Source organism: Malurus melanocephalus, unplaced genomic scaffold (genome assembly GCF_030028575.1).
Source record: "Malurus melanocephalus ecotype Western Australia unplaced genomic scaffold, MMel_1.1 scaffold_411, whole genome shotgun sequence".
Lineage (NCBI taxonomy): Eukaryota > Metazoa > Chordata > Aves > Passeriformes > Maluridae > Malurus > Malurus melanocephalus.
Window position 1 is genome coordinate 274,898 of NW_026623643.1, and position 23,603 is coordinate 298,500.

The 23,603-nt window shown below is 59.0% G+C and overlaps 2 protein-coding genes across 2 annotated transcripts; one reads left to right on the forward strand and one right to left on the reverse strand.

Moving 5' to 3' along the window:
- The first annotated feature begins 2,315 nt into the window (after positions 1-2,315).
- Positions 2,316-10,905, forward strand: CNTNAP1 (contactin associated protein 1). Its single transcript, XM_057379543.1, has 24 exons — positions 2,316-2,450; positions 3,544-3,645; positions 3,835-4,028; positions 4,118-4,265; positions 4,449-4,652; positions 4,720-4,904; positions 4,989-5,132; positions 5,773-6,034; positions 6,531-6,680; positions 6,749-6,920; positions 7,010-7,116; positions 7,215-7,334; positions 7,475-7,678; positions 7,782-7,938; positions 8,054-8,181; positions 8,270-8,437; positions 8,513-8,731; positions 8,811-9,050; positions 9,130-9,366; positions 9,482-9,609; positions 9,705-9,798; positions 9,916-10,149; positions 10,265-10,312; positions 10,387-10,905. The coding sequence occupies exons 1-24, from the start codon at positions 2,372-2,374 to the stop codon at positions 10,575-10,577; spliced, it is 3,915 nt and encodes a 1,304-aa protein (XP_057235526.1). The 5' UTR covers positions 2,316-2,371; the 3' UTR covers positions 10,578-10,905.
- Positions 10,906-13,032: 2,127 nt separating this feature from the next.
- On the reverse strand, positions 13,033-23,570 carry EZH1 (enhancer of zeste 1 polycomb repressive complex 2 subunit). Its single transcript, XM_057379534.1, has 20 exons — positions 23,503-23,570; positions 22,841-22,961; positions 22,375-22,503; positions 21,977-22,096; positions 21,377-21,497; positions 20,523-20,696; positions 19,407-19,509; positions 19,018-19,181; positions 18,175-18,266; positions 17,437-17,611; positions 16,834-17,030; positions 16,365-16,456; positions 15,811-15,851; positions 15,264-15,389; positions 14,587-14,765; positions 14,002-14,097; positions 13,599-13,680; positions 13,406-13,486; positions 13,190-13,278; positions 13,033-13,089 (listed from the first exon to the last, which is right to left on the reverse strand). Exons 1-20 carry the CDS (start codon positions 23,511-23,513, stop codon positions 13,033-13,035), a joined length of 2,250 nt encoding a protein of 749 aa, XP_057235517.1. The 5' UTR covers positions 23,514-23,570.
- Between the last annotated feature and the right edge of the window lie 33 nt (positions 23,571-23,603).

Below are 23,603 nucleotides of genomic sequence, written 5' to 3' on the forward strand. Positions count from 1 at the left end.
GTCATAGGACAGGTTGACTCTCCAGCAGCTCCTGTAACCCCTTTCCTGCTCTGAGCCCCAGACACTGCCCTGATTTCCCAGGGTTTTTCCTTTCAGCCCAAACCCACAGGGCTCATAAGGAAGCTACCTAAAAAACTAAGAAAGCCCAGTGRTGGGGAGTCCTGCCTGGCTCCCAGCACACCCCTCACCCTGCAGCCCCCTCACCTTCTCCATCATTGTGCAGCAGGACCTTTCCCCTGGCCGTGGGTCTGAAGCTGTTGGTGGCTCAGTGCTCTGTATAACCTGTGGTTTGACCACGTGCTGCTCCTGATACTGAGAACAGTGCAAAACACAGGCCCAGCCCTGGGGGGGAAGCGAGATGACAGATGTGACCCCACTTCGGAGCCTGTCCTGAATCTTTTATTTAAACCTGWGTGCTGGGGACAGAAATAGCAGCTCTGCTCAGTCTCTGTCACATGAGTGTGCAAGCCAAACCTGGGAGCACCCAGCCAGGGGAGCAGGGTCTGTCTGAGGGCACCCAGCACACGCAGAAAACCCTAACCCACCCCTGGCTCCTGCAGGAGCCAGGGAATGGAGTGGGTGCTGCTGTGGGCTGGCACTGAGCTGGGCACAGGCAAGATGCTCCTCCAGCAGGATCAGCAGAACCCTGTCTGGTCTAGAATCATGTTCTCCTGATGGCAAACACGGTGGTCCCAGAAGCTGGGGTGGCTGCTGGTGCAGGGCACACCCCTCAYTGAGGGATCCCCACAGTGCTGGGCAGGCGCTTTGCTGGTTGTTGACAACAAAATTCCCCGCTCCTCGTTAAGAAGCAGATTCGTTCCTCTGGGGCAGAAGCCCCACTTTCCTCTCCCCAGGGGGGAGACAATTGATCCCCAGCTTCAATGAGCTCCTGGCCATAATCCCTCAATCCCCCTTTCTCCTGGCTACAGCCGTCTTTGCCGTGGCTTATCCCAGCTCTGCCCTCGGCCCTCCTGCTGCCTCCAGACGGGTACGGGATCCAGGGTGCTCGGTGTGGGGCTGTGGAGCCGCTGCACCCTGGATGAAGAGCAGCGGGACAGATGCCCCAGCTTCCAGGGATCCCCAGGGCTCTTTGCTGGAGGGTCTCTTCCCCCTCTCCTGCTGTTTCTGCAGTGCAGGGATGCCACCTGCAGATCTCTGCCCTGTGCTGGCTCTGGGGGTGGCTCCTTGCACCCTGCACCCTGGGGGAAGGGGAGGGAGGAGGGTCCTGAGCCCAGTGCTGGCCCTACAGCCAGCTGTGGGTGCAGAAYTGGGACCCTGCATGTCCCCACTGGGGCAGTCACAGACCTGACGCAGCACAGGGTCAGGACGGGGGGCTGTGGCCGGAGCAGGCAGCACCTTGGGGTGTAAGGATAAGGCCAGGTGAGCTGTGCCTCTCCTGGGGACGGACCAGCAGGCACTGCCAGCATCTGGGGGACAGGAGGATGGGCGTCAATGTCCTCAGCACACGGTTCCAGCTCCTGGGAGCACAACTCCTGGTGCTTTGCTGGATGTGCCACATCCCTGCCACACCTGGAGCTTTCTGTTCGCGCTTTCACTTCCCAGTCCCGGCCAGGGCTCTGCCGGGGCGGGGAGGAGGCTGAGCCSCGGCTGCTCGCAGCTGACGGCTGCGCTGCCCTGCCCGCGGCAGCCCGGCCTGGCACACGCTGCCAGCTCTGGAGCCACCGGTGTGGAGCCGCCTGCACCGGGCTGGGCTCCTGTTCTGCGCTGCCRGGGCATTTCTGTCTCTCGGGACTGTTCGGGGCTCCTGCAGGACCAGGGCACACCGGGCACCCCGGGGCTGCAGGTGTATGTAGGGCACTCAGCCGCCAGCCCCCCCAGCCCCTCCGTGGGCGTCTGCGGGTGGCTGGAAGCAGATACAAGCTAAATCCCTTCTTCTGCACCACTGGAGAGAGCAGCGACCCCGAGACCTGCGGGCCTTAATCCACGGCTTGATTACAAACCAYCGCCACATCTGCTGCGGGGGGGCCGCGGGCACCGCTCCGACCCTCCCTGCRGAGGCTTGGGATTCGGCGAGGACCAGACGCCGCATAGGAACGGGCTGGGGATGCCCGGGGGGCTCCTGAGCGGCCTCACTCTGCCCCCGGACCCCCACCCCAAGAGCCGTGTCCCGGTGCAGCCCGGGCTGGCGGAAAACTCGCCGTGCCTCTCCYGGCTGGGGGAACGGGGCGCCCGGCCCGAGCATCTCCGGGGGGCGAGGCGGCGGGTGCGGCGGGGGGTGGCCGTGGCTCTGCGCCGCGCCCGGTCCGGCCCCGGTTTCCCCCCCGCCCCGTGGGCGGAGCCGCCGGCCCCGCTCCGCCGCGCGGCTGCAGCACCGGGAGCGGCGGCGCCGAGGGCGCTCGGGGCGCTCAGCATGGGCGCCCGCCGCCTCCTCGGGCTCCTGCTCGCCGCCTGCGCCGGCTTCCTGAGCCCCGGCCCCGGCTGCCTCGCACGTAAGTGGGGCCGCAGTCCCGGGAGCGGCCGCTCCGCACTGCGGGACCGCGCCCGCCGCCCCGGCCCCGCATCCCCGAGCAGAGCTCCCGCACCCTCCGGTCTCTCGGGCATCCCCCACCTCTCCTCCCCACGGCATCCCACGGCATTCTCCGGCATCCCTGGGTGTTCTCCGCTACTCCTGTTCGCATCATTCCCAAGGTCACCGCCGGACACGGCCGTCCGGGCTCTCCCCCCGACCGCGCCCCGCCCGGGGCGGCCCCGCCGCAGCCTCCCCGCCGGCACGGCCCCGCGCCCGGCCGCAGCCTCGGGGGACCGGGGAGAACTGGGACGCCCCGAGGATCCGGGATGCCCGGGAATGCCGAGGCGAGCGGGAGCGCCCCGAGGGACCGGCCGGGCTCCTCCAGAACCTCGGCCAGCGCCGCCACCCGCCGGGCTGGCCCCGCCGCGGGGCTGCACCGGGCCCGACCCGCTCCTGGGGCACCCCGGTACCGGGGCACTCGGGAACGGGGCTCGGCGAGGCCCTGGTTGCACCGGTCCGTTCCCCGCGGCCCCCTGAGCCGGCGCCCGGAGCCCCTTCCCCAGCGCCGGGGCAAAGGGAAATCGAGGCGGGGGTCGGTGGGACAGGGAGCGGCAGAATCGGGGGGCTGGGGACTGGGGGGTGATGCAGCGTGGTTCCTGCAGTGAGAGCTGGGGATGCTCCTRGATTCCCCGAACTCCGTCCGACCCGCTAGGGGACCCTGCGAGGGGTTCGGGACCCCCGCCCCTCCGAAGGTTCTTTTGCCGGTRCCGCGAGGGTTTGCCCGGGATCCCCCGGTCTCCCACGGGGTATGGTTCCCCGGCGGGGCGGCGCAGAGCGGGGGTCCCGTCGCCCCCGTCAGTGCGGAGGCGGCTGGTGCCGGCGCCGGGGCCCGCAGAGGTGTGTCAGCTCCGCTGCAGTGGGAGGGGAGAGCAGAGCGATCCCGGAGCTCCGCCGGCCCCTCCGCGGGGTCTCCAGAGCGCTCAGGGTCCGCAGGGCTGGGACGGGCGAGCTCCCACAGGGACACTGCCCAGTTCCGTGCCCCGAGCGCGCCCCCAGCCCCATTCTCCCCGCAGGACCCTGCTACGATGAGCTCGTTGCTCCCCTTTACTCCTACTCCATCGGTGCCTCCTCCAGATACAACATCCTCTACTCGGCCAGCTTCGCCCGTCTGCACAGTGAGTCCCCCCGCGGAACCGGGGTGCAGGCGGGGCAGGGGACGTGGCCAGGGAGTGTTCCCGGCCAGGTTTCACCTCTGGTGGGGCCGAGGGGTCCAGTCAGCTGCCGTGGTGGAGCTGAGCAAGCTCAGTGTGCAGCTCAGCGATGGGTGTAGGGCTGTGGAGCCAGCTGAGCCGCTCCCTCCGCAGGCACCAGCGGCTGGTCCCCCGACCCCCGGGACAAGCAGCCCTGGCTGCAGATCGACCTGATGCAAAAGCACCGGATCAACGCGGTGGCCACGCAGGGAACCTTCAACACCTACGACTGGCTCACACGCTACATTGTGCTCTACGGAGACCACCCTACGAGCTGGAAACCCTTCTTCCAGCAGGGCAGCAACTGGGTAGGGGGGATCCCGGCGTTCCCTGTGAGGGAGGGGAGTAGAGACCCCTGGCCTGGAGCAAGGTGTTGACAGTGACCCTTCACCCCCAGACTTTCTTTGGGAACGTGAATGAGAGCGGGGTGGTGCGGCAYGACCTGCACTACCCCATCCTTGCACGCTACATTCGCATCATCCCGGTGGCCTGGAACCCACGTGGCAAGATTGGACTGCGCCTGGGCCTCTACGGCTGCCCCTACCGTGAGTACCTGGCCTGGGGCTCCACCAGAGCCAGCTCTGGCGCACCTGGAAACCTCTCTCAGAGGGCTTTGTGCCCAAGCAATCTGTGCAGTGGCACAGATCATAGCAGAAGGGTGTGTTCCCCGTGCCAGGGCACCTGCTGCTGCAGGCAGTGCCGTGAGCAGGGCTGCTCTCTCCCCCCAGGGTCCCACGTGCTCTATTTTGATGGGGACGATGCCATCTCCTACCGTTTCCGAACCAAGAGGGTCAGCACCTTCGAGGATGACATCTCCTTCAACTTCAAGACGCTGGAGCACGATGGGGTGCTGATGCACGGGGAGGGCTCCCAGGGTGACTACATCACRGTGGAGCTCAAACAAGCCCAGCTCCTCCTGCACATCAGCTTAGGTGAGCCGGGGCCAGGGGCCGGGGGCATGGGGCCAGGGGGCCATCGGCTGATGCTGGTCCTCCCCAGGCAGCAGCCCACTGCACGCCAGTGAGGGCCACACGACGGTGTCGGTGGGCAGCCTCCTGGATGACCAGCACTGGCACTCGTTGCACATCAAGCGTCTTGGCCACCACGTCAACCTGACGCTGGACGGGGAGGTCAARCGCTTCCGCTGCCACGGCACCTTCGACCAGCTCGACCTCGAAACGGAGGTGGGTGCAGTGGGCAGAGGCTGTCTGGATATTGACCTGTGGTGCCCTCCAGAGAGGAGCTGACACCCTCCCTCTGCCTCTCAGGTATTCTTTGGAGGGGTGATCGACCACGACAAGCAGCACCTCACTTATCGCCAAAACTTCCGGGGCTGCGTGGAGAACATCATCTTCAAYGGGGTCAACATCGCTGAGCTGGCCCGGCACCGGAGACCCAACATCCGCTTTGAGGTCCAGCCTGGGGGGTGGCCTCTCCTCTGGGAGTCCTCTCTGTGCCGTGGGGTGACCCCTTTCCTGGAGCTCCTTAGCCTCACTGTGGGGTGACCCGTTCCCCGGGGCCAGGTTCCCTGCCCACTGTGGGGTGACCCCTTTCCTGGAGCTCCTTAGCCTCACTGTGGGGTGACCCCTTTCCTGGAGCTCCTTAGCCTCACTGTGGGGTGACCCCTTTCCTGGAGCTCCTTAGCCTCACTGTGGGGTGACCCCTTTCCTGGAGCTCCTTAGCCTCACTGTGGGGTGACCCCTTTCCTGGAGCTCCTTAGCCTCACTGTGGGGTGACCCCTTTCCTGGAGCTCCTTAGCCTCACTGTGGGGTGACCCGTTCCCCGGGGCCAGGTTCCCTGCCGCTGTGGGGTGACCCATTCCCTCGGGCCAGGTTCCCTGCCCATTGTGGGGTGACATGGGGCCAGGCCGTGGCCGTGCTCAGCCAAGCGGTGCCGGATTGACCGCGCAAGGTTGTCCCTGGCCTGGGGCACCCGCCTGGCTCTGCTGGGCTTTGGGATCAATTGGGCACAATTGAGGCCAGGACTGTGGGATGAGGGCCTCCCCTCCACGGGAACATTCCCTTCCTCACCCTTTCCTCTGAACAATCCCAGGGCAACGTGGGTCACTACTGCCAGGACCAGCTGACCACCCCCATCACCTTTGCTGGCATCAATAATTACGTGCGGGTGCCGGGGATCCCACGGAGGAACCGGCTGGCTGTCAGCTTCCGATTCCGCTCCTGGGACACCGTGGGGCTGCTGCTCTACACCGGCTTTACTGACCGCCTGGGCTCCCTCGAGATGGTGCTGAGCGAGGGCCAGATCAATGTCTCCATCTCCCAGCCTGGCAAGAAGAAGYTGGAGTTTGCCGCAGGTGGGTTGAGGAGTCAGTGATGCCTAAAATCCAGCTTCCCTAAAACRGAGGCTGGAYAGAATTAAAAGAATAAAAAGCAGTTCTATTTATTGAAGGGCCTTCAGGTACATTCAGGGCAGTCACACCCCACTGAGGGGCTACACCCAAACTGGACACTCAGTCACAGGTTTTTCACGCTTTACAAGTTTTGTCCATTTGCTCATCGGGGGAATCCTCCAATTCCAGCTTCAGGGAATGAAACCATTTACTCCAAGTTTGCTCCCCCCAATTCACTGTTGTTTACATATCTTGGGGCCTGAGGCAGTGAGATGTCCTAGAATTTCAGGCCTAGAGATGAACTTATCTAAAAATGGGAGAACAGTAGCTTGGAACTGTACACTAAAGAATTACAAGAATACAGATACATGAAAAATAAAGAAGCTAAGGCATCGCCAGCGTGGGGCAGGGGGGTCAGTGTGGCAGCAGAGCCTCCCCACGTGCCTTCTTCTCCGCACAGGGCATCGCCTGAATGATGGCTTCTGGCACTCGGTGCACCTGGTGGCACGGGAGGGCTCAGCCGTGGTGACCATTGACGATGACGACGGCGCTGARTTTCGGGTGGCGCACCCCTTCCAGCTGCGCACCGGCAGCCAGTATTTCTTTGGAGGTGGGCAGCAGGGCGGGGTTTGGGGCGATGGCTCCCCGAGGGCTGCTCACCCTGCTGTGTCCTTGCAGGCTGCCCCAAGCCGGCCTCGGTCACCGGCTGCCGGTCCAACCAGACGGCTTTCCACGGCTGCCTGCAGATGCTGAAYGTGGACATGCAGCCCGTGGACGTGGAGCTGCTGGCGCAGCACCGGCTGGCACAGTACCACAACGTGTTCTTCAATGTCTGTGGGATCACCGACAGGTATTGACCGGGACAAGGGCGCTGCCTGGGAGTGGGGGGCACCAGGGGGGCTGTGCTGGTGGTGGGACAGGAACCCTCTGTGTCCTCAGGTGTACCCCAAACCTGTGTGAGCATGACAGCCGCTGCATCCAGTCCTGGGATGATTTCATGTGCATCTGYGACCTGACGGGGTACAAGGGGGAGACCTGCCACAAATGTGAGCCTGGAGCCTYGTGGGTTAGGGAAACACCTGCAGTCCCTACTGCTGTCTGGTGCCTCCCTTGCACTGACCTCCACTCCAATCTTCTCTTCCAGCTCTTTACAAGGAATCATGTGATGCTTACCGGGTCAGCGGGAAGACCTCAGGCAACTACACCATCGACCCGGATGGCAGTGGGCCACTCAAACCCTTCACGGTGTACTGCGACATCCGAGGTGGGGGTAGCAGGAGGGCGGGGGGTCCCTCTGTCCGGTGCCCCTGGAGCCAGCCTTTGCCTGTGTCTGGAGCTGGAACAGGGCAGAGGGAGCGGGGCTGTCCTGGGGGTTGAGTGCTAAAAGCTCCCCTTTCACTGCAGAGGACCGAGCGTGGACCATCATCCGSCACAACCGTCACTACGCTACGCGGGTGATAGGATCCAGCGTGGACCAGCCCTACCTGGGGGCTGTGGAGTACTGGAACGCCTCCTGGGCCGAGGTCTCAGCCCTGGCCAACGCCTCCGAGTACTGCGAGCAGCGCATCGAGCTCCACTGCTACAACTCGCGCCTGCTCAACACCCCCTGTGAGTGCCGGGGGCAGCGGGGCTGTGCTGTGGGGCTGCGCTGTGGGGCTGTGATGTGGGGCTGTGCTGTGGGGCTGTGCCTGACCCTGCTCTGTGCCTGCAGCCGGGCTGCCCTTCAGCTTCTGGATGGGTCGGAACGATGAGCGGCACTACTACTGGGGGGGCTCGCGGCCGGGCATCCAGCGCTGCGCCTGCGGGCTGGACAAGAACTGCGCTGACCCCCAGTACTTCTGCAACTGCGACGCTGACCACGCCATCTGGTGAGCAGCTGYGGGTTGTGGGGGGCACAGAATCTGGGGTGCTCAGATGGGGGAGCAGCTCTAGGGACTGGCGAAGGGACAGAAACACCTCACAGCCCCTCTGGTGCATTCGCAGGAGGACAGACAAGGGGCTGCTGACCTTTGTGGACCACCTGCCCGTCACCCAGGTTGTGGTTGGAGACACCAACCGCACTGGCTCTGAAGCTCAGTTCGTGCTGGGGCCCCTGCGGTGCTATGGAGACCGTAAGTGACCGGCCCCACAGSTCATTCCCTGCCTACAGAGTGCCTACACCCACCTTCCCACCCCTCACTGCCTTTCCTGTTCCTGCAGGAAACACCTGGAACACCGTCTCCTTCAACAGGGGCGCAGCCCTGATCTTCCCCACCTTCCAGGCCAACCACAGCCTTGACATCTCCTTCTACTTCAAGACCACTGCCCTGTCTGGAGTCTTCCTGGAGAACCCGGGCACCCGAAACTACATCCGCATCGAGCTCAACAGTACGGGGGGCAGAGGGTGYGGGGCTGTTGGGGGCAGTAGGGCTGGGGCCTCTTCTCAACACCGTGTCCTTGCAGCCACCAGGGACGTGGTGTTTATATACGACATYGGGAACGGGGACGAGAACCTGACGGTGCGGTCGGTGGTACCCTGGAACGATGACGAGTGGCACCAGGTGAAGGCTGAGCTCAACGTCAAGCTGGCACGSCTGCGGGTGGACAAGCTGCCCTGGGTGGTGCGGCCGGCTCCCCCACAGAGCTTCGTCCACCTGGACTTTGACCGGCCCCTCTATGTCGGTGAGAGCCCCCGGCCACGCCCCTGCACCCCCGGGTGTCCCCACGCGCCGCAGGGCGCTGAGTCTCAGCCCCGCCGCAGGCGCAGCAGAGCACAAGATGCGCCCGTTCCTGGGGTGCCTGCGGGGACTGCGGATGAACGGGGTGACGCTCAACCTGGAGGGCAAAGCCAACGAGACCGAGGGCGTGAGGGTCAACTGCACCGGCTACTGCCAGGACCCGCCRGTGCCCTGCCAGAACAGCGGGCTCTGCGTCGAGCGCTACAGCCACTACACCTGCAACTGCAGCATCTCGGCCTTCACTGGACCATTCTGCAACCATGGTGAGTGGCTGTGCTGTGCTCCATGGAGTGGGATGGACGAGGAGCCTGCACTCCCCTCACCCCGTGGGCTGTCCCGCAGACATTGGTGGCTACTTCGAGGAGGGCACGTGGGTGCGCTACAACATCCTGCCCATGTCGCTGTACGCCGCCCGTGAGTTTGCCAGCATCRTCAGCAGCCCCTGGCAGCCCCTGCCCGGCTACAACCTGACCAGYGAGGAGGTCAGCTTCAGCTTCAGCACCACCTCAGCGCCCGCCGTGCTGCTCTACGTCAGCACCTTCGTCAAGGACTACATGGCCGTGCTGATCAAGGATGATGGTGAGGGCCCGCTCGCAGCCTGCAGGATGCTCCTCTCTGTGTCCAGCCCCTCCAGACAGGCTGGACGTGCCCGCTGAGAGGTCCAGCCCTGCTGACAGCCCCGTGCTGCCCACAGGGAGCCTCCAGCTGCGCTACCAGCTGGGCACCAGCCCCTACGTCTTCACTCTCACCAACAAGCCAGTGACGGACGGGCGGCCGCACCGTGTCAACATCACCCGCCTGCACCGCACACTGTACACCCAGGTAAGGGCTGGGCTYCCTCCCAGTGGGCCCTGGGGATTCAGGTCAGGCTGGGAGGGTGGCTCTATGGACACTGACACTGTGCACCTGCCTCCCAGGTGGACTATCTCCCCGTCATGGAGCAGCAGTTTTCTCTGTTTGTGGACAGCAAGCTGGACTCACCCAAAAACYTGTACCTGGGGCGTGTGATGGGTGAGCTGGGTCCTGCCCTCAGCTGGGGCCCCATGCTGGGGTCTCAGGGGGCTCCCCTGCACAGCATGGCTCTCACCCTTTGAAAGGGATGAGTAATCTCCTTCTGTGACCCCACAGAAACTGGCGTGATTGACCCCGAGATCCAGCGCTACAACACACCCGGCTTCTCAGGCTGCCTCTCAGGGGTGAAATTCAACACCCTTGTGCCCCTCAAAGCCATCTTCCACCCCACCAGTGCCCTGCGGCCCTACAGCATCCGGGGGGAGCTGGTGGAGTCGAGCTGTGCCTCAATGCTCCCCCTCAGCACCCTCCTTATCCCTCCAGAGATGGACCCCTGGTACATGGCCACAGGTGGGTGTGGTGGTGGGACACTGGTGGGGATGGAGCCCTCGCCAGATGCAGAAGGGAAGCTCCAGCACAAGACCTCGCTGCAGCCTGGTCTCAGCTGCCCTTTCTGTCTCTGCAGAGTTCCCCCACGTGCATGACGATGGCTGGATTGGGATCATCATTGGATGTAAGTGAAACCTCTGACGGGTGTCTCACCCTGCGGCCCCTCCCCAGCCCCTCACTGCTTTCTCTTCCCTGCAGTCGTCATCTTCCTGCTCCTGCTGCTGGCAGGGCTGCTGGTGCTACTCTACTTCTACCAYCACCGCTACAAGGGCTCCTACCACACCAACGAGCCCAAGGCCATCCAGGATTACGGCAGCGCTGCCAAACCGCTGTCRGCACGCAAGGACCAGAACCTGCCCCAGATCCTGGAGGAGGCCAGAGCAGAATAGCGGGGCCGGGGGTGGGACGGGCTCACAGCCCCCGCAGCCCCGGGAGGCGCCCGGGAACGAGCGARCGTCGCGGGACCAAAGGGCCGAGCACACCCGAACTGCCAACGCCCGCCTCCAGACTGACCGCACCGCACTGACCGCCACCTCCTCCCCGCGGCCACCACCGACCGGCCCCCGGAGCGCGGYCACCATCCGCCGGGCCCCAGCCTCGCTCGCCCCGTGTCGGAGGCAGGTCGCTGCCTCTACAGCTGCCAAATCCTGCCTGGCCTCTATCGGGGAGCCCCAGGCCCGGTGCCCACTCTCCCTCCGGCCGGGGTCACCCGGCTGCTGCCGCTGCCCGTTAGTGCTGCCCGCGTAGATGACCCGCTGCTTCGCTCGCTTCGCCAGCACCRCGCAGAGCCACGAGCACCGGCCCCGCACCGCCGGGGCGCCAAGCAATACTCCGCACCGGCGCCGCGCATGCCGCCACYGCACCTTTCGCTGAGATGCTGCTTTCGTAAGATCAGGTACAGATCCTTTCTACTGTTTTTTTGTTGCTGGATATTCTACTACTACTACTACACTCTGGTTTTTTTATTCTCTCGGTTTGTATAAAAAACCAAACGGAAGCTCCCGCGGGCGCGACGTCCCCGCGTGTCGTGGTACATGGTCTGTAGTTTGCTACTTCTCTGTATGGAAGTGCCAGTCCTGCCGATTACCTCCAGCCCAGGGAAAGCTCCTGTTCACTCGCTGTGTTGTGGTTAAGATGTTACAGAAATGCATTTATCTACCCAAAGGCCTGGCTCCACTGGGCACTTTATTTTTAAAAAAAAAGCTGTTCTGTTGAATGAGATGTGAAGATAATCAAATAAAGGCAGAATGATGGTGTTTGACACTCCCCAGCCTTCATCTCGGCAGCYTGGGCAGATCCTCTCCTCCTACCCCAGCTCAGCCTGTACCAAGGGAGGGACCATGTGGCCAACGGTGATTCCTGGTCCCACAGCGAGATGCAGGGTGTAGGGAGCTGTGGCTGGAGGCAGCTGAGCTGCTGCTGCTGCACACACACATCATGTCCTGCTCTCCCCTCCATGCACCTCTGAGCATCCCCCTCCTTCCCAACCTGAGCTGGTGTGATTCAGGCAGCACTGGGCCACTTTCAATTCCCCCGGGACCCTATCCACATTGGGGACAGCCAGGCTGAGTCCAGCAGGCAGGGGACACTCAGGGAASAGGCTGCTGCCAGCTGCTCCCCAGGGTAACAGAGACCAGCAAGCAGTGGAGGGTCTTTGCTACCACTTTATTATGACAAAGGCTACAAGCCATGTTATTTAAAGTGCATTATTATTACCATTATTGACCGTCAACAAACCACAGACACAAGCCTGGCATAGTGCAGATATGGCCACAGTGGCAGAAGACGCTGAGGCAAGAGCAGGGTTGGCAGGAGCCGGGCGGATGGAGGTGGCAGGGAGCAAGGCTCAGGCAGGTGCTGGGATACAAGCACTGCTCCAGACAGACCTAAACACCTCCAGGCTCCAGGGGCCCATCACGGACAACRGGAAGGACAGACAGACAGCCTGGCCTGCCATGCCATGGGGACTGGGAAAACACGGTGAGGGCTGARCCAGGGAGGGCTTGGCTCCCAGGCAAACCCAGCACTCTGTGTGCTCCTGGACTAAGCAGCTGGGGGCTGGGGCCCTGGATGTCCATCCTGGGGTGCCATGTCCATCCTGGGAACTCGGCCCTGGATTTTGGGTGGAGCATGGCCCAACAGCCAGCACCAGGCCAGGTAGGAGGCTGGTGGCAGATGTGGCTCTCAGGGGACAGCCCCAACCTTCAGGTCAGCCCAGGCCCTGTCCAGCCTGCCCTGTCTCAGGCCTGGAGCAACATCCCTGCAAAGGTGCTGACAGGACACCTCTGACAGCTGCAGTCCCTCCACCCCAGTACAAAACACAGGGCCCAGCTACCAGCTGAGGATTAGTTTAAAGTGCTTTTTTCTTTCCTTTTYGCACGGGGTRCCAAGGCTAAACCTCACCCCACCAGAGGATATTTCCCCTTTATTCCCAGGGTCAGGGGGTCACAAAGCCCAAGGAAGGTTTCTGAGGAGCCTCCYGTGGGTCACCACCAGCAGTGACTGTAACATCGTCYTCTACCCAGCTCAGTGGCACCCCTWCTCAAAGGATCATGTTGCATAGTGCTGCTCTCCCATCCCCAGGCATCCCTTGGTGCCACTCCAGCCACAGCCGGGCAGTCCCTGTTTCCCAGCCAGCTGGGGCAGAGGGGAAACCACCTCGGGACAGCAGCCAGGGCCCAGGGGCTGCTCACACTCCCTCCCCGAGTCTCTCTGGTGTCTGGATGGAAAGTAGCACTTGTGACACACACAGCAGCAGGAACAGCAGCAGTCATGTCAGCATGAAGCAAACATGGCATTGCTTACAAGGTGCAGCAGCAAGGTGTGCCAGGAGCACYCCGGAGTTTAGATGATGTCCGTCTCCCTCTCTATGCCGACGTACTTGAGGGCATCTGCCTGGCTGTACCTACAGGACAAGAGGTCATGGCTGCAGCAGTGACCTCCCACAAACCTGCACAGAAGGTGGGGTCAAYCCTGCAGCCCAAGGTCCCTGCTGGCCAAGGTACCTGTAGTCAAAGAAGAGCTCCTCTCCTGCCTGGATGGCTCTCTTGGCRAAGATACCGATCCGGTGGTCTCCGTTCACCATCACAACTGCAACCGGGGATGCAACATCAGAGAGATGCAACATCAGAGATGTGCAACATCAGCCCCAAATTGGGCCTGAGCTCTCAGAGCACCTCAGTGCCCTGCCTGGCCTGGCTGGGCCGGGGGGCCTCACCTTTCGCATAGCAATTGGGGTTCACCGAGTGGTTGGCAAAGCGGATTTTGTTTCCTTTGCGAGTAGCGTCAACAACAAAATCTATTAAAAGAAAACTGGGTGTAAGGCTAGGCCTGTCACCCAGAGGTGGGCTGAGCCTGCCCACCTGGCCAGTAGCCCTGGCTCTCCACCCCTGGCAGCCTCAGGAAGTTACCATTGTTGAGGTTGAAGAGGAAGCTGGACATGTACTTGTCGTAGACCTTTCCTCGCCTGTCAGCCTCATCCTGTGAAATGAGCTGTAGAGGGAGAACACCTTGAGAGACTCAGCAGCCAAGGGCTGAGCCAGGAGCTCACCCGCCTGCTGCAAACACCCTCCTGCTCTCCCTCCCACCTTGTTGGAGCTCCCAGGGAAGGGGCAGAGGCCAGAGCAGGGCTCCCAGGGAGCAGCACACACACGACAGAGGTACACAGAGCTGTCCCAGACACCACAAAGCTCATTATCCAAACCTGGTCAGAGCAAGCCCTTTGGGCACAGCAGAGCTGGGGAAGGCAGCTTACCCATGGCCAAAGGAAGCTCTCCCACCACCCACAGCCCCAGCACAGGCAGCAGCACTGACCTCCCCACAGTACTCAGAGATGAACTCGTTCTTCTGCACAGCCTCCTTGATGAAAGTCCCCCAGCCAGCCACGTCCGATGGAGCCAGCAACAAATGCTGGAACCAAAATGAAAGGAAATGGGAGAGTTGGCAGGCACAGTACCTGCCAGCAGACAGATCATGGGGGCAGAGGGGAGCCAGTGTCCATCCAGCATCCCCTTGTTATGGTGACACACAACCCCCTACACCATTACATGGAGCTGCACAGGACTTGACACCCACTAATTCGCAACTTTCTCMAAATTTTTTTTTTAAAGTGCAATCCCTTCCTCTGACCAGCAGAATTCAAGACTGTATCTTTCTCTTGAGTCACTTTATACACTCCTTTGCTCTCACCATTCTTCATGTAACTCCCACCTCCCGATTTTCACATCCACAAGCCCTACTCCAGTGTAAGTGCTGCAGAGGACCAGGGCACAGCAGCTTCTTTTCCAGACTTTGGCACTCTGGCAGCTGCAGGGAAGTCATTCCCCCTCTCCCACACCGTATCAGAAGCTGTGTATCAGCTCTGCCCTGAGGCAGTCCTTGCCACCCTGCTGTCAATACCTTTTTGAGGCCTCGCTGGATGCTGCAGTTCTTGCAGGAGACCACCTTGCARTCCCAGTGCTCCGAAGCACCACAGGTGAGGCAGAGGTCTGGGTCACACTCCCGCACAGCCAGGTAGCAGGGGCACTGCTTGGTGTTGCACTGGGTCTTACAGCGRCAGCCTGGGAAGCGGTTCTGACCTGCAGCAACACAAGAAGCACGGGTTTGTACCGTGAGGTTTGGCAGAGAACAGAGGGGTCGTGCAGGGTCCAGCCCCAGATGCTCCTGCCCAGCCAAGTCTCGCCCTGGCAGGCCTGGGGCAGGGACAGAACAAAGCCTGGCTGTTGTCTCCATCACAGAGCTGGGACTGGAAGCCCAGACAGGAAAAGTAAAGACAGCAGAGCAGTGACCCAGCACCCCCCCTAACTGCTGGAGGCACATCCTGCTCACAGGGCACCAGCAGCAGCACCCACAGGATACAGGCACAGGGACGAGCACTAACAAAGCGTCTCTCAGCTGCCAAGAGCTGCAGGGCAGCATTTCCCTCTGCACTTCAGCAGGCTGCTAACAGAACTGCTGCTAACAGASCAGCAGGAATAAAGTAGGTCCCCAGCAAGCCCCAGCTCTGCACCCTCCCTGTGCTCTGTGCCAGGAGAGCTGGCTGCGTTCCTGCCCGATAATCCTCGACCTCTCCTTACAGTCAGGGTTGCACTGGCAGAACTTCTCACAGAAATTCTGAGTCATGATGCAAGGGCAGGAGCTGTCACAGGGATGCTCGGGGTGGTCACAGGGCTGGTAGTTGTACACCTGGGTCGGAGAATTATCTAGAACAAGAAGAGAAAAGCCAGGATTGGAAGCTGCATGTTGCAGRAACCTTTTCAAAGCAGCACATGCAAGGTGCTGGAGCTGAAAAAGTGCAAGCTCCCTGTCTGCCTGCACTGGGCAGGGAGCCTGGTAGCACCCAGCTCCCGCAGGCACACACATGGCTGTGCTCACTGACCACTGCCCAGTCCACAGCAGGGCTGCACACTCAGCCTCCCCTGGCTGCAGCAAACCCCGCTGCACATGCAGCCTCAGTGGGCACTGGCACAACCACCAGGGAGCCTGGCCAGGGGTAGTCACACCCCTCCACACTGCTGGATCTGCTGGACTGGAGAGCAGGACACAGCCACCCCGCTGCGGCAGTCGGAGCTGGAGAACTCAACCCTCACAAACCTCCCATGACACAGCCACAGCCAACGCTACCTTTCTTCAGCTGGATCTTCCTGCAGTGAGCAGCCCACAGCCTGGAAAAGGAGCAGAGAGGGTTGAGGGAATGTGTTAGCCATCAGGGAGAGCCAGGCAGCGCCAACAGCCAGCACAGCAGAGATGAGCCTGGCAGACTCATGCATTAATGATCAGCAGCCACCATAGAGTGGAGACAGATCAGAGTGATGCAGCTGCAGCAGGAGCTCTTCAAGCCAAACACCAGTGCCAGAATAATACAGGACACATTGGGGTCAGCACACAAAGTGGGTTACAAGGCAGGGAGTGAGGCTGAGGCTGCTCTTGGGGAAGTGGCATCAGGGGGTGCCCCATCCTTGAGCTGAGCCTGGGGCTGCAGAGCCACTGAGCCCCCAGCCAGGGCAGCAGSCCTGGAACGGGGCCAGGGCCAGCGCCCAGCAGCAGCAGCAGCTCCATGTGACAGCAGGACGTGCGCACAGATGGGAGCCAGATGGGGATTACCAGGAATGCGTTGGCACAAAAAGCAGMGGATCTGGTTGCATTTTAAGAACAAAACAAGCTTGTCCAACACTTGCCTGTGCTTCCTTTTCTTCTTCTGGGATGGATTCATTAACTCGTTTGTTGGCAGTTTCGTTATAAGCGATTCCTTCACTGCAAACTGAAATACCTACCAAAGAACACAGGCAAAAAGAACAAACAAGTTCAGTGCAGTCCAATTGTTCTATCAAAAGCATAAGGAGAGTGTTGACGCTACTCTGGGCCCAGAGAGCAGCACCCCTGCGCCATTTTCCTGCATAAGGGCACTGTTGCTCCTCCTGCCTGGGAAATGAGTGCCTGCACACTCAGCTGTGACACTGAGCATGGGAGAGAACCCACAAMATGGGCACAGAGCAACACCCCCAAYCCCAAAAGCTGATGTGGCACCTTCCTCAGGCAGGTTTGTGGCAGAGAAATAAAACCAACAGGCTTTGGAGAAATAAAACCAAGTGGCTCCAGCCCTGGCCCTTCTCTTGCTGCTGTATCAYCTGTCCTCTGGGCACCCACCTGCTTGCAGGTCTTTGTCCCCAGCAGCCTGGCAATCGAGCAGAAGTTGTTGAAGTAGGTCCCATGGAAGACACGGAAGAGCGACTCCTCAGCTCCCGTCCACTCCACGGGCTCCTGCGGCGTCTCCACYGCAAACAGCTGCGAGGAGGCCGGGCTCAGCTTCTGCTTAGTGGGGGTTTGGCAGCGGGAGTTGGCCTCTGGCAGGAAAGGCAGATGTTAAGCCAAACACACCCCGGAAGAAGGCGCCTGGCTATCATGGTTCTGGGGGGCAGTGGTCTCCTCTTAGTGCCCTGCAGCCCTGCACTGCACTCCCAGCCACACACTCCTGCTTCTGGCCTGGCACGGTGCTCGGGAGCCCAGGGCTCACTCTGGGCTTTGCAGGTCCCAGCAAAGCTCTTGCTTTGCCTGGCAATATTCCTCGTTCCTGGGAGAGGACAGTGAATCCTACAGCAGCAAAGGCAGGGCTGGCATTCCTCAGGTTTGCTGGGAACGCTGACTGCTAACCCTGAATTCTCCAGCTCCAGGACAGCTCCAGCTGTGAGGAGCTGCCTGCCCTCACTGCCCACCAGAGAGGAGTGGGGTGTCTCAGGACTGGCACCGTACCCGAGGAGCTCGAGGCCCACTCGTTGCCYGTGTCGCGGTCGCTGTCGCCCTCCCTGGTCTCAGTGACAGCCGGGGYGTTGGAGCAGGACGCGCCCACCACGTGGTGCCGCCGCCGCCGCCGGCCTGAGCACTTGGATCGGGGGTTGTGCAGCGCAGCAAACTCCTTGGCTCCTTCCTGCAAGCAGAGCAGAAGACAAGACAGGTGGCAGATGACCAGGGAATGCAGAATGCAAGAAGGCTTTTCCACAGGCCCTGGGACAAGCCCTGTCCTGCCACCAGCAAGAGCAGGTGGAAGAGGCCAGTCTCGTGTGGTTCCTTCAAAAGTGTCAAACCCTGCCAGCTGTCTGTGCTGCAGATTCCCACTTTGATCCCCTCAGCATCACTGCCCAGACAGCAGAGGCTCCCTGGCCCTGAACCCCCAGCCCATTCCTCTGGATCCTCCTGGTTTCTCCCTCTGCTCCTTTTGAACATGGGCTTAATTTCTGTAACACTGCACTGAGTCCAGAGAAATCATTTGTCASARTTTCCCATCTGCCACCTCTGGAATTAGTCTTTGTTGGAGATCTGCTATAATATGCGTCTGCTAAGGTCTGCATTTGCATTCTTGCTCCTCTAAGGACTAGAACTTATTCTGAAAAAATCTTCCAAAATTAGGAATAAGATCCACAGAGCTCCACAGAGCAGAGCTGGCCAGGGCACTTCTCTCATGGTTTCTAAAGCAGGGACACAGAAACATACCAGCCAGAGGAAACAGTCTGCGCCGCAAGGATCTGGCTCAATCTTGGTCTCTCTATTCTTTCGTTTGTACACATTAGGAGTAGCATGAAAAGCTGAAAAAGTAACAGTTATCTTTACTATTAGCATTCTCCAAGAGTCTCCCCCCASTCTGCAAGGGACAGGAAGCAGGAGCCTGTGTGCCTGGCAGCAGGGTCTGAGGTGACTGGACCCATGGAGTAGCCCTRCTCCAACCCACAACAGGGATTAGGCAGCTTGGGAAGGAGAGGCCATAGGAAAAAAGATCTGCTTTCACACTGAAACAAAAAGACAACATGATCTTAACATTTTAACTTTTAATAAATAATTCACTGGAAAAAGTCCTGTGACTTCCCAAAGAAGCTCTTAGAGCTGGAGAACAGCAGCTAATCAGTATCCAAAAGGCTTTGGCAGGACCAACCGCAGGAACATGACTAAGACGAAGCTGTAAGTTCCAGTGARGCAACAAAACACAGGGGCATGTCCAGACTTTGGCAGTGAAACATTCATGCCTTTCACTGACGAGCTTCTGCAAAGCAAGAGCCAAGTCTGGTGGYGGCAGGACTACTGCACAAACTGCCGGGAGCTCGGAGGCGGCGTGCTGAGCGCGGAGAGGGGACGGCCACGCAGGTCGGTCAGCCGTCCRTGTGAGCAAAGGGTGGAGCCGTCTGTACAAAAGGCTTCTGAGCACCTCTCAGCTCCTAAGGCCCCACTGCAAACTCACGAGGCACCACCCTCCAGAGCTGCAGCATGGTCTAAGCAAGGTGTGCAGAGGAAAAACTGAGGAGAAAGGGCTCTAGGGAAGCGTCCGGCTCAGACRGCACTTACGATGCAGAAAGCAGTCGTATTTGAAGCAGCGGCGGCAGAAGAGGGTGTGGAAGGAGTGCAGGGACTGCTCCCTCTGCACTGACTTGGCGCACGGCCCGTCRATGTTGGGAGTGCACTGTGGTGGCAGCACGTTCGGGTCAGACACCTCCGTGAGCTCCCGGTACCTGTGGACGAACACAAACACCAGGGATGGGCACTCTTCCCCCGTTTGGGACATTTCACATGCYTACATCACTGTGTGGGCCCATCAGGTGCCTCAAGGCCAAACTGCAGTTTTTAACACTACCCAAAACTTTGAGGCCCAGCCRGCCCACAGTGCTGGTCTCTGAAACAAAGTTTTCAGCTCTTGCTAAGAAAGGTAGCAGACAAGCAGAGCAGGGAGTTTCTACCTTTCTTTCATATCCTCTGGGAAGCCATACTCAGGAAACATGGAAGAAATAGCAGTGAATATCATGTCATTGGGGAACCGCTTCTTGGAGCACTTCTTGTTACCTACAAAGAACAGGAGACACATTTCCTTAGCCAAGCTGACATGAATGGGTCTTTTCTTCTTGCACAGAGCAATTCCAGGTTTGTATTTTAAGACAGAAATGTAATCCCATACACAACAGATAAACCTTGTGTCCTGCAACCAGGCTAAAGCATTTCCAGAAGCAGAGTTAGGCCACTTTCAGTGGGGATTCCATCAGAGAAAAAAGCCTTGGGGGCACTTTTTATCCATTTCTGCATTCCAGAAGTGTGAGGCATGGCCTGACACTGACCTAGAACAACACGGTGTACTATTGGAAGCACCAACTTTGCTTTTACTATTTTTAAATTTTTATTAGTTTTTGATTCATTAATATTAATTTTACTATTACTATTTCTTTCTACCGGGGCAGAACTTGCAGACAATGCTTTTCTACATCCACAGAAGTCTTTGTGTTTGTGCCACCTGCATGGCCACAGATCAAGGACAAAGACAAAATTACCCATCAGCATTCAGAAGGTCATTGAGGACACATGAAAATCCCACAGACCAGAGCTTCTTCTAGGCAACAAAAGCTCCAGGTGGCACAGGAGAGGGAAGAGGAATGCTAATACATGGAAAGCAGGTCTGGAAGGGATTTGAGAAGGTCCATCTCCCTGCCTCCCACAGAAACAGATCCACCCACATCTCCCTGACAGGTGCATGCCAGACCAGCAYTTGAAAACCTCCACAAGCAGAGCTCCCACAGCCTCTCAGATAACACCCAGCTCTGCTAATCKCACCAGGAAGTGGGTTTCCAGATGACTCATCTAAATTCCTCCTCACCACACTTCAAACTGGTGATTTCTTCTCCTGTCCACAGTGGACAGTGAGAACAAACCACTTCTCCTTTGCTAAAGAACTTGTCAAGCTGGAACTGCTCTTGGCGACACATTAACAACCCAGTGATGGCAGGAGAGYAGTGCCCAAGTGCTCAGGCAGGGCAGGATGGAAATGTGACCAACATAAACCCCATTTCTYTGGGGGCCAAACCCACCTTCCACTGCAATTCGCTTTCTTTTCCTTGTCACTGGCAGCTCCTCTTTCCCATCCTCCTGTTTCCCCTCAGAATCATTGTGTCCTTCCTCTTCCTCATCCGAGTACTGATTCAGAGCATTCACTAGCTCCAGGAACACGGCATCACTGATGAGGACTGACCCTGAGATCATTTCTGAAACACACAGAAGTGCAAGTGCCACCATCTTTCTCATTTCTCACCATGGCAAACCTCCTGCCAATACGCTCTGCTACCAACCAGAGCCCTTCTCTCAGTTTTGTTGGGGTAGGTGGGATTTTAGCATTAGATTCAGTAGCATTGTATCATTTTCAGCAGTCTGGGGACAGGCCACACTGGTTTCCCCTGCCTTCCTTTACCCTGGGCAATATTATGATTGGGCAGTGCTTTTCATTGATTAAACTCTTGGCTAAGCCAATAAGCAGAATGGGGYTGCTGAGCTCCTCCCACCCTCTAGCACATTTCCAGCACCCCAGAGGAYGCCTGTGAATCCCTGTACACAGAAGCACTGGCTCCAGAGCACTCCAGGCACTAGAATGGAGTGAGTTATCCAAAGGCAGGAATGTGCCCTTGCCAAGCAGAACAGCATGCACCATCCTGTTTCCCTGCTCTGAGAGCTCCCACAGAAAAGCTGGTTACTGCTGCCACCTTTTGACTTCTGAAATACTTGGGTATGTTATTTGCAAGAGACTGAATCACAGAACCATGGTAAGGTTTGGGTTAGAAGGGATCTTAAAGCTGATCTTGTTCCATCCCTGCCATGGATAGGCCACAGGTTGCTCCAAGCCCCACCCAACCTGGYCTCGAGTGGACAGAGCTGGCTGCTCCCAGGTTACCTTCCTCTCCATGAACTTTCCCATCATAGTTATTAATAAGTTCTTCAATGAAAGTTTCATCTTCTTCCTTCACCTCGTCSCCCATGTAAGGGATATTGCACAGAACTGTTTCATCCTCCACCTGCAGAGAGATCAGACACAACTCAGAAAAGCAGTGATCCCAAGGCTGCTCTGGTCCCTCAGGCCTGCCAACAACACAATGCACAGCAAAGGTGCAGGTGTCTTATCACTGACACATCATTCCACTGTAAGCCAGTCACAAAGGAAAGGACCTGACTAAGAAATAAAACTTTTCATTTGAAAAGAAATAAAAGTCTTAGGGAAAAAAAACACAAACAAACCTCTCCCCCCCCCAAATTTATTTACTCCTTAGATCCTGTGAAGCAACAGTGACTCTGTCAAGAAGTAATGTGTAAAAGATGGGTGAGGCACTGTGGACACAAGGCTGGCTTATAGGATTCTACAAAACAAGCAACTAAAGCAACACTTTCCATCATCTCTCAAGCAGATATTCCCTGAAACAAGTGGGATGAAGAACCACTCCCCAGCTGTGTCACAAWCAGACACTGACCTTACTGAGACCCCATGCTTCCTACATACCATAAAATTCTGCTGAAGAGGGGACCAGGAGTACATAATGGGCACCAGTGCCACYGTGTTCAGGGTCCTCATGTACAGTGTCTGGCTTGAAAATCCTGGGAAAATGCTCTCAACAGTGCACTGGAATAGAAGCACAGAGAAGGTCAGTGAGGAACCACTCTGGGAGGCTGCCACAGCCTGAGGAAAACTGAATTCAGGACAAACACGGAAGCCCCGCATCGATTGTGGGGACTCCACCAGAGGAAAAAGCCTTGGGGGTACTTTTTATCCATTTCTGCATTCCAGAAGTGTGAGGCATGGCCTGACACTGACCTAGGACAACACAGACAAAAACTCATCCCCACAGAGCCCTGGTTTCAGTCCCCACTTGCTATTGCTGCCCCTTTTTCTCTGCACACCTGTTTCAGGAAAGGGTGCCCGCTGACTGGCTTCATCAACTGCACTGGCTGCACTCGAAGCTTCTTCCAGTCTTCATTAAGGATTTGAGTCTTTTCATGAACCTTTGCAAAGTTGGCCACAAAGAGAGCCTGAAAGGAGAGAAAGGAGCTCTCAAAACTTAAGAAAACCTATTGAGAACTTGCACAGCATTGAAAGGGTTCAGCAGGGAGATYCTGTAAAAACCAACTGGAAACRAGTTCTCTTGCTGAAGTTAMGCCAGTGCTTGTTCAACAGCCTCGTGTGTGTGACAGCTGCTGCACACACGGCTCAGGACAGAGCACGAGGAGAAGTGGCATCTCTTCCCATTGATCCACCTTGCAAGTCAAGCACAGTTTATCAATCCACCTTGCTGACACCCTCGGACATTCTGAGCTGAAATGAAGCCTTTTTGGGCACATCACAGCCCAGTCCTCACTGTGTCTGTACCTTTGCTCCCATGTTTGCCTGGAACCTCTTGAGYTGCCGCAGACGCATGTACTCAGACTTGACTTTCCTTTTCCAGTACATGATACACTTGGATGTCGGAGGAGTGGTAATTTCCATTTTTCTGTAACAGTACAGAAAGAATAAATATCAAATWACGGAGAGCTCTACCGGGAAACAAGTGACATGAAAAAAAACATCCCCGTGGATGGAAAAAACACTCTATGCATCATTGACTTAAACTAAGCAAAATAACGGCGTCGCTCTGCGGTGCTCCTGACGGCGAAACACGCACAACCGAAGCGCACGGACAGGCCCGGGACAGCGGCGAGGGGCGGTGGTGATCGGAACCGGCCGCTCCGGTCCCCCGAGCCGCTGGGGCAGCACCTGAGCCCGGGGGTTATTGGGATCCCCGTCCTCCCCCAGGACACGCCGCCGGAGAGCCACTCCAGCCACCCTCCGGSCGGGCCCGAGCGCTCCCCGCGCCCGGGGACAAGAACCGGAGGGAGCGGGGRCCGGCAGCGCCACCGGATCCGAGGAGCGGGTCCGAGCCCCGCAGCTCCCTCCCCCCAGGGCCCGCCCGGAACCACGGGGACCCGCTGCCCCCCGGGACCCACCGGGAACCCCCGGAACCCCCGGGACCCCCCGGCCCCGCCCGCACTCACTGCTCGGCCATCGCGACAGGGGGAGGCCGCGCACCCCCGCCTCACTGCGCGCGCGCGGCCCGCCCCGGCCCCTCACACCGGGCCCCGCCCCTGCCACGCCC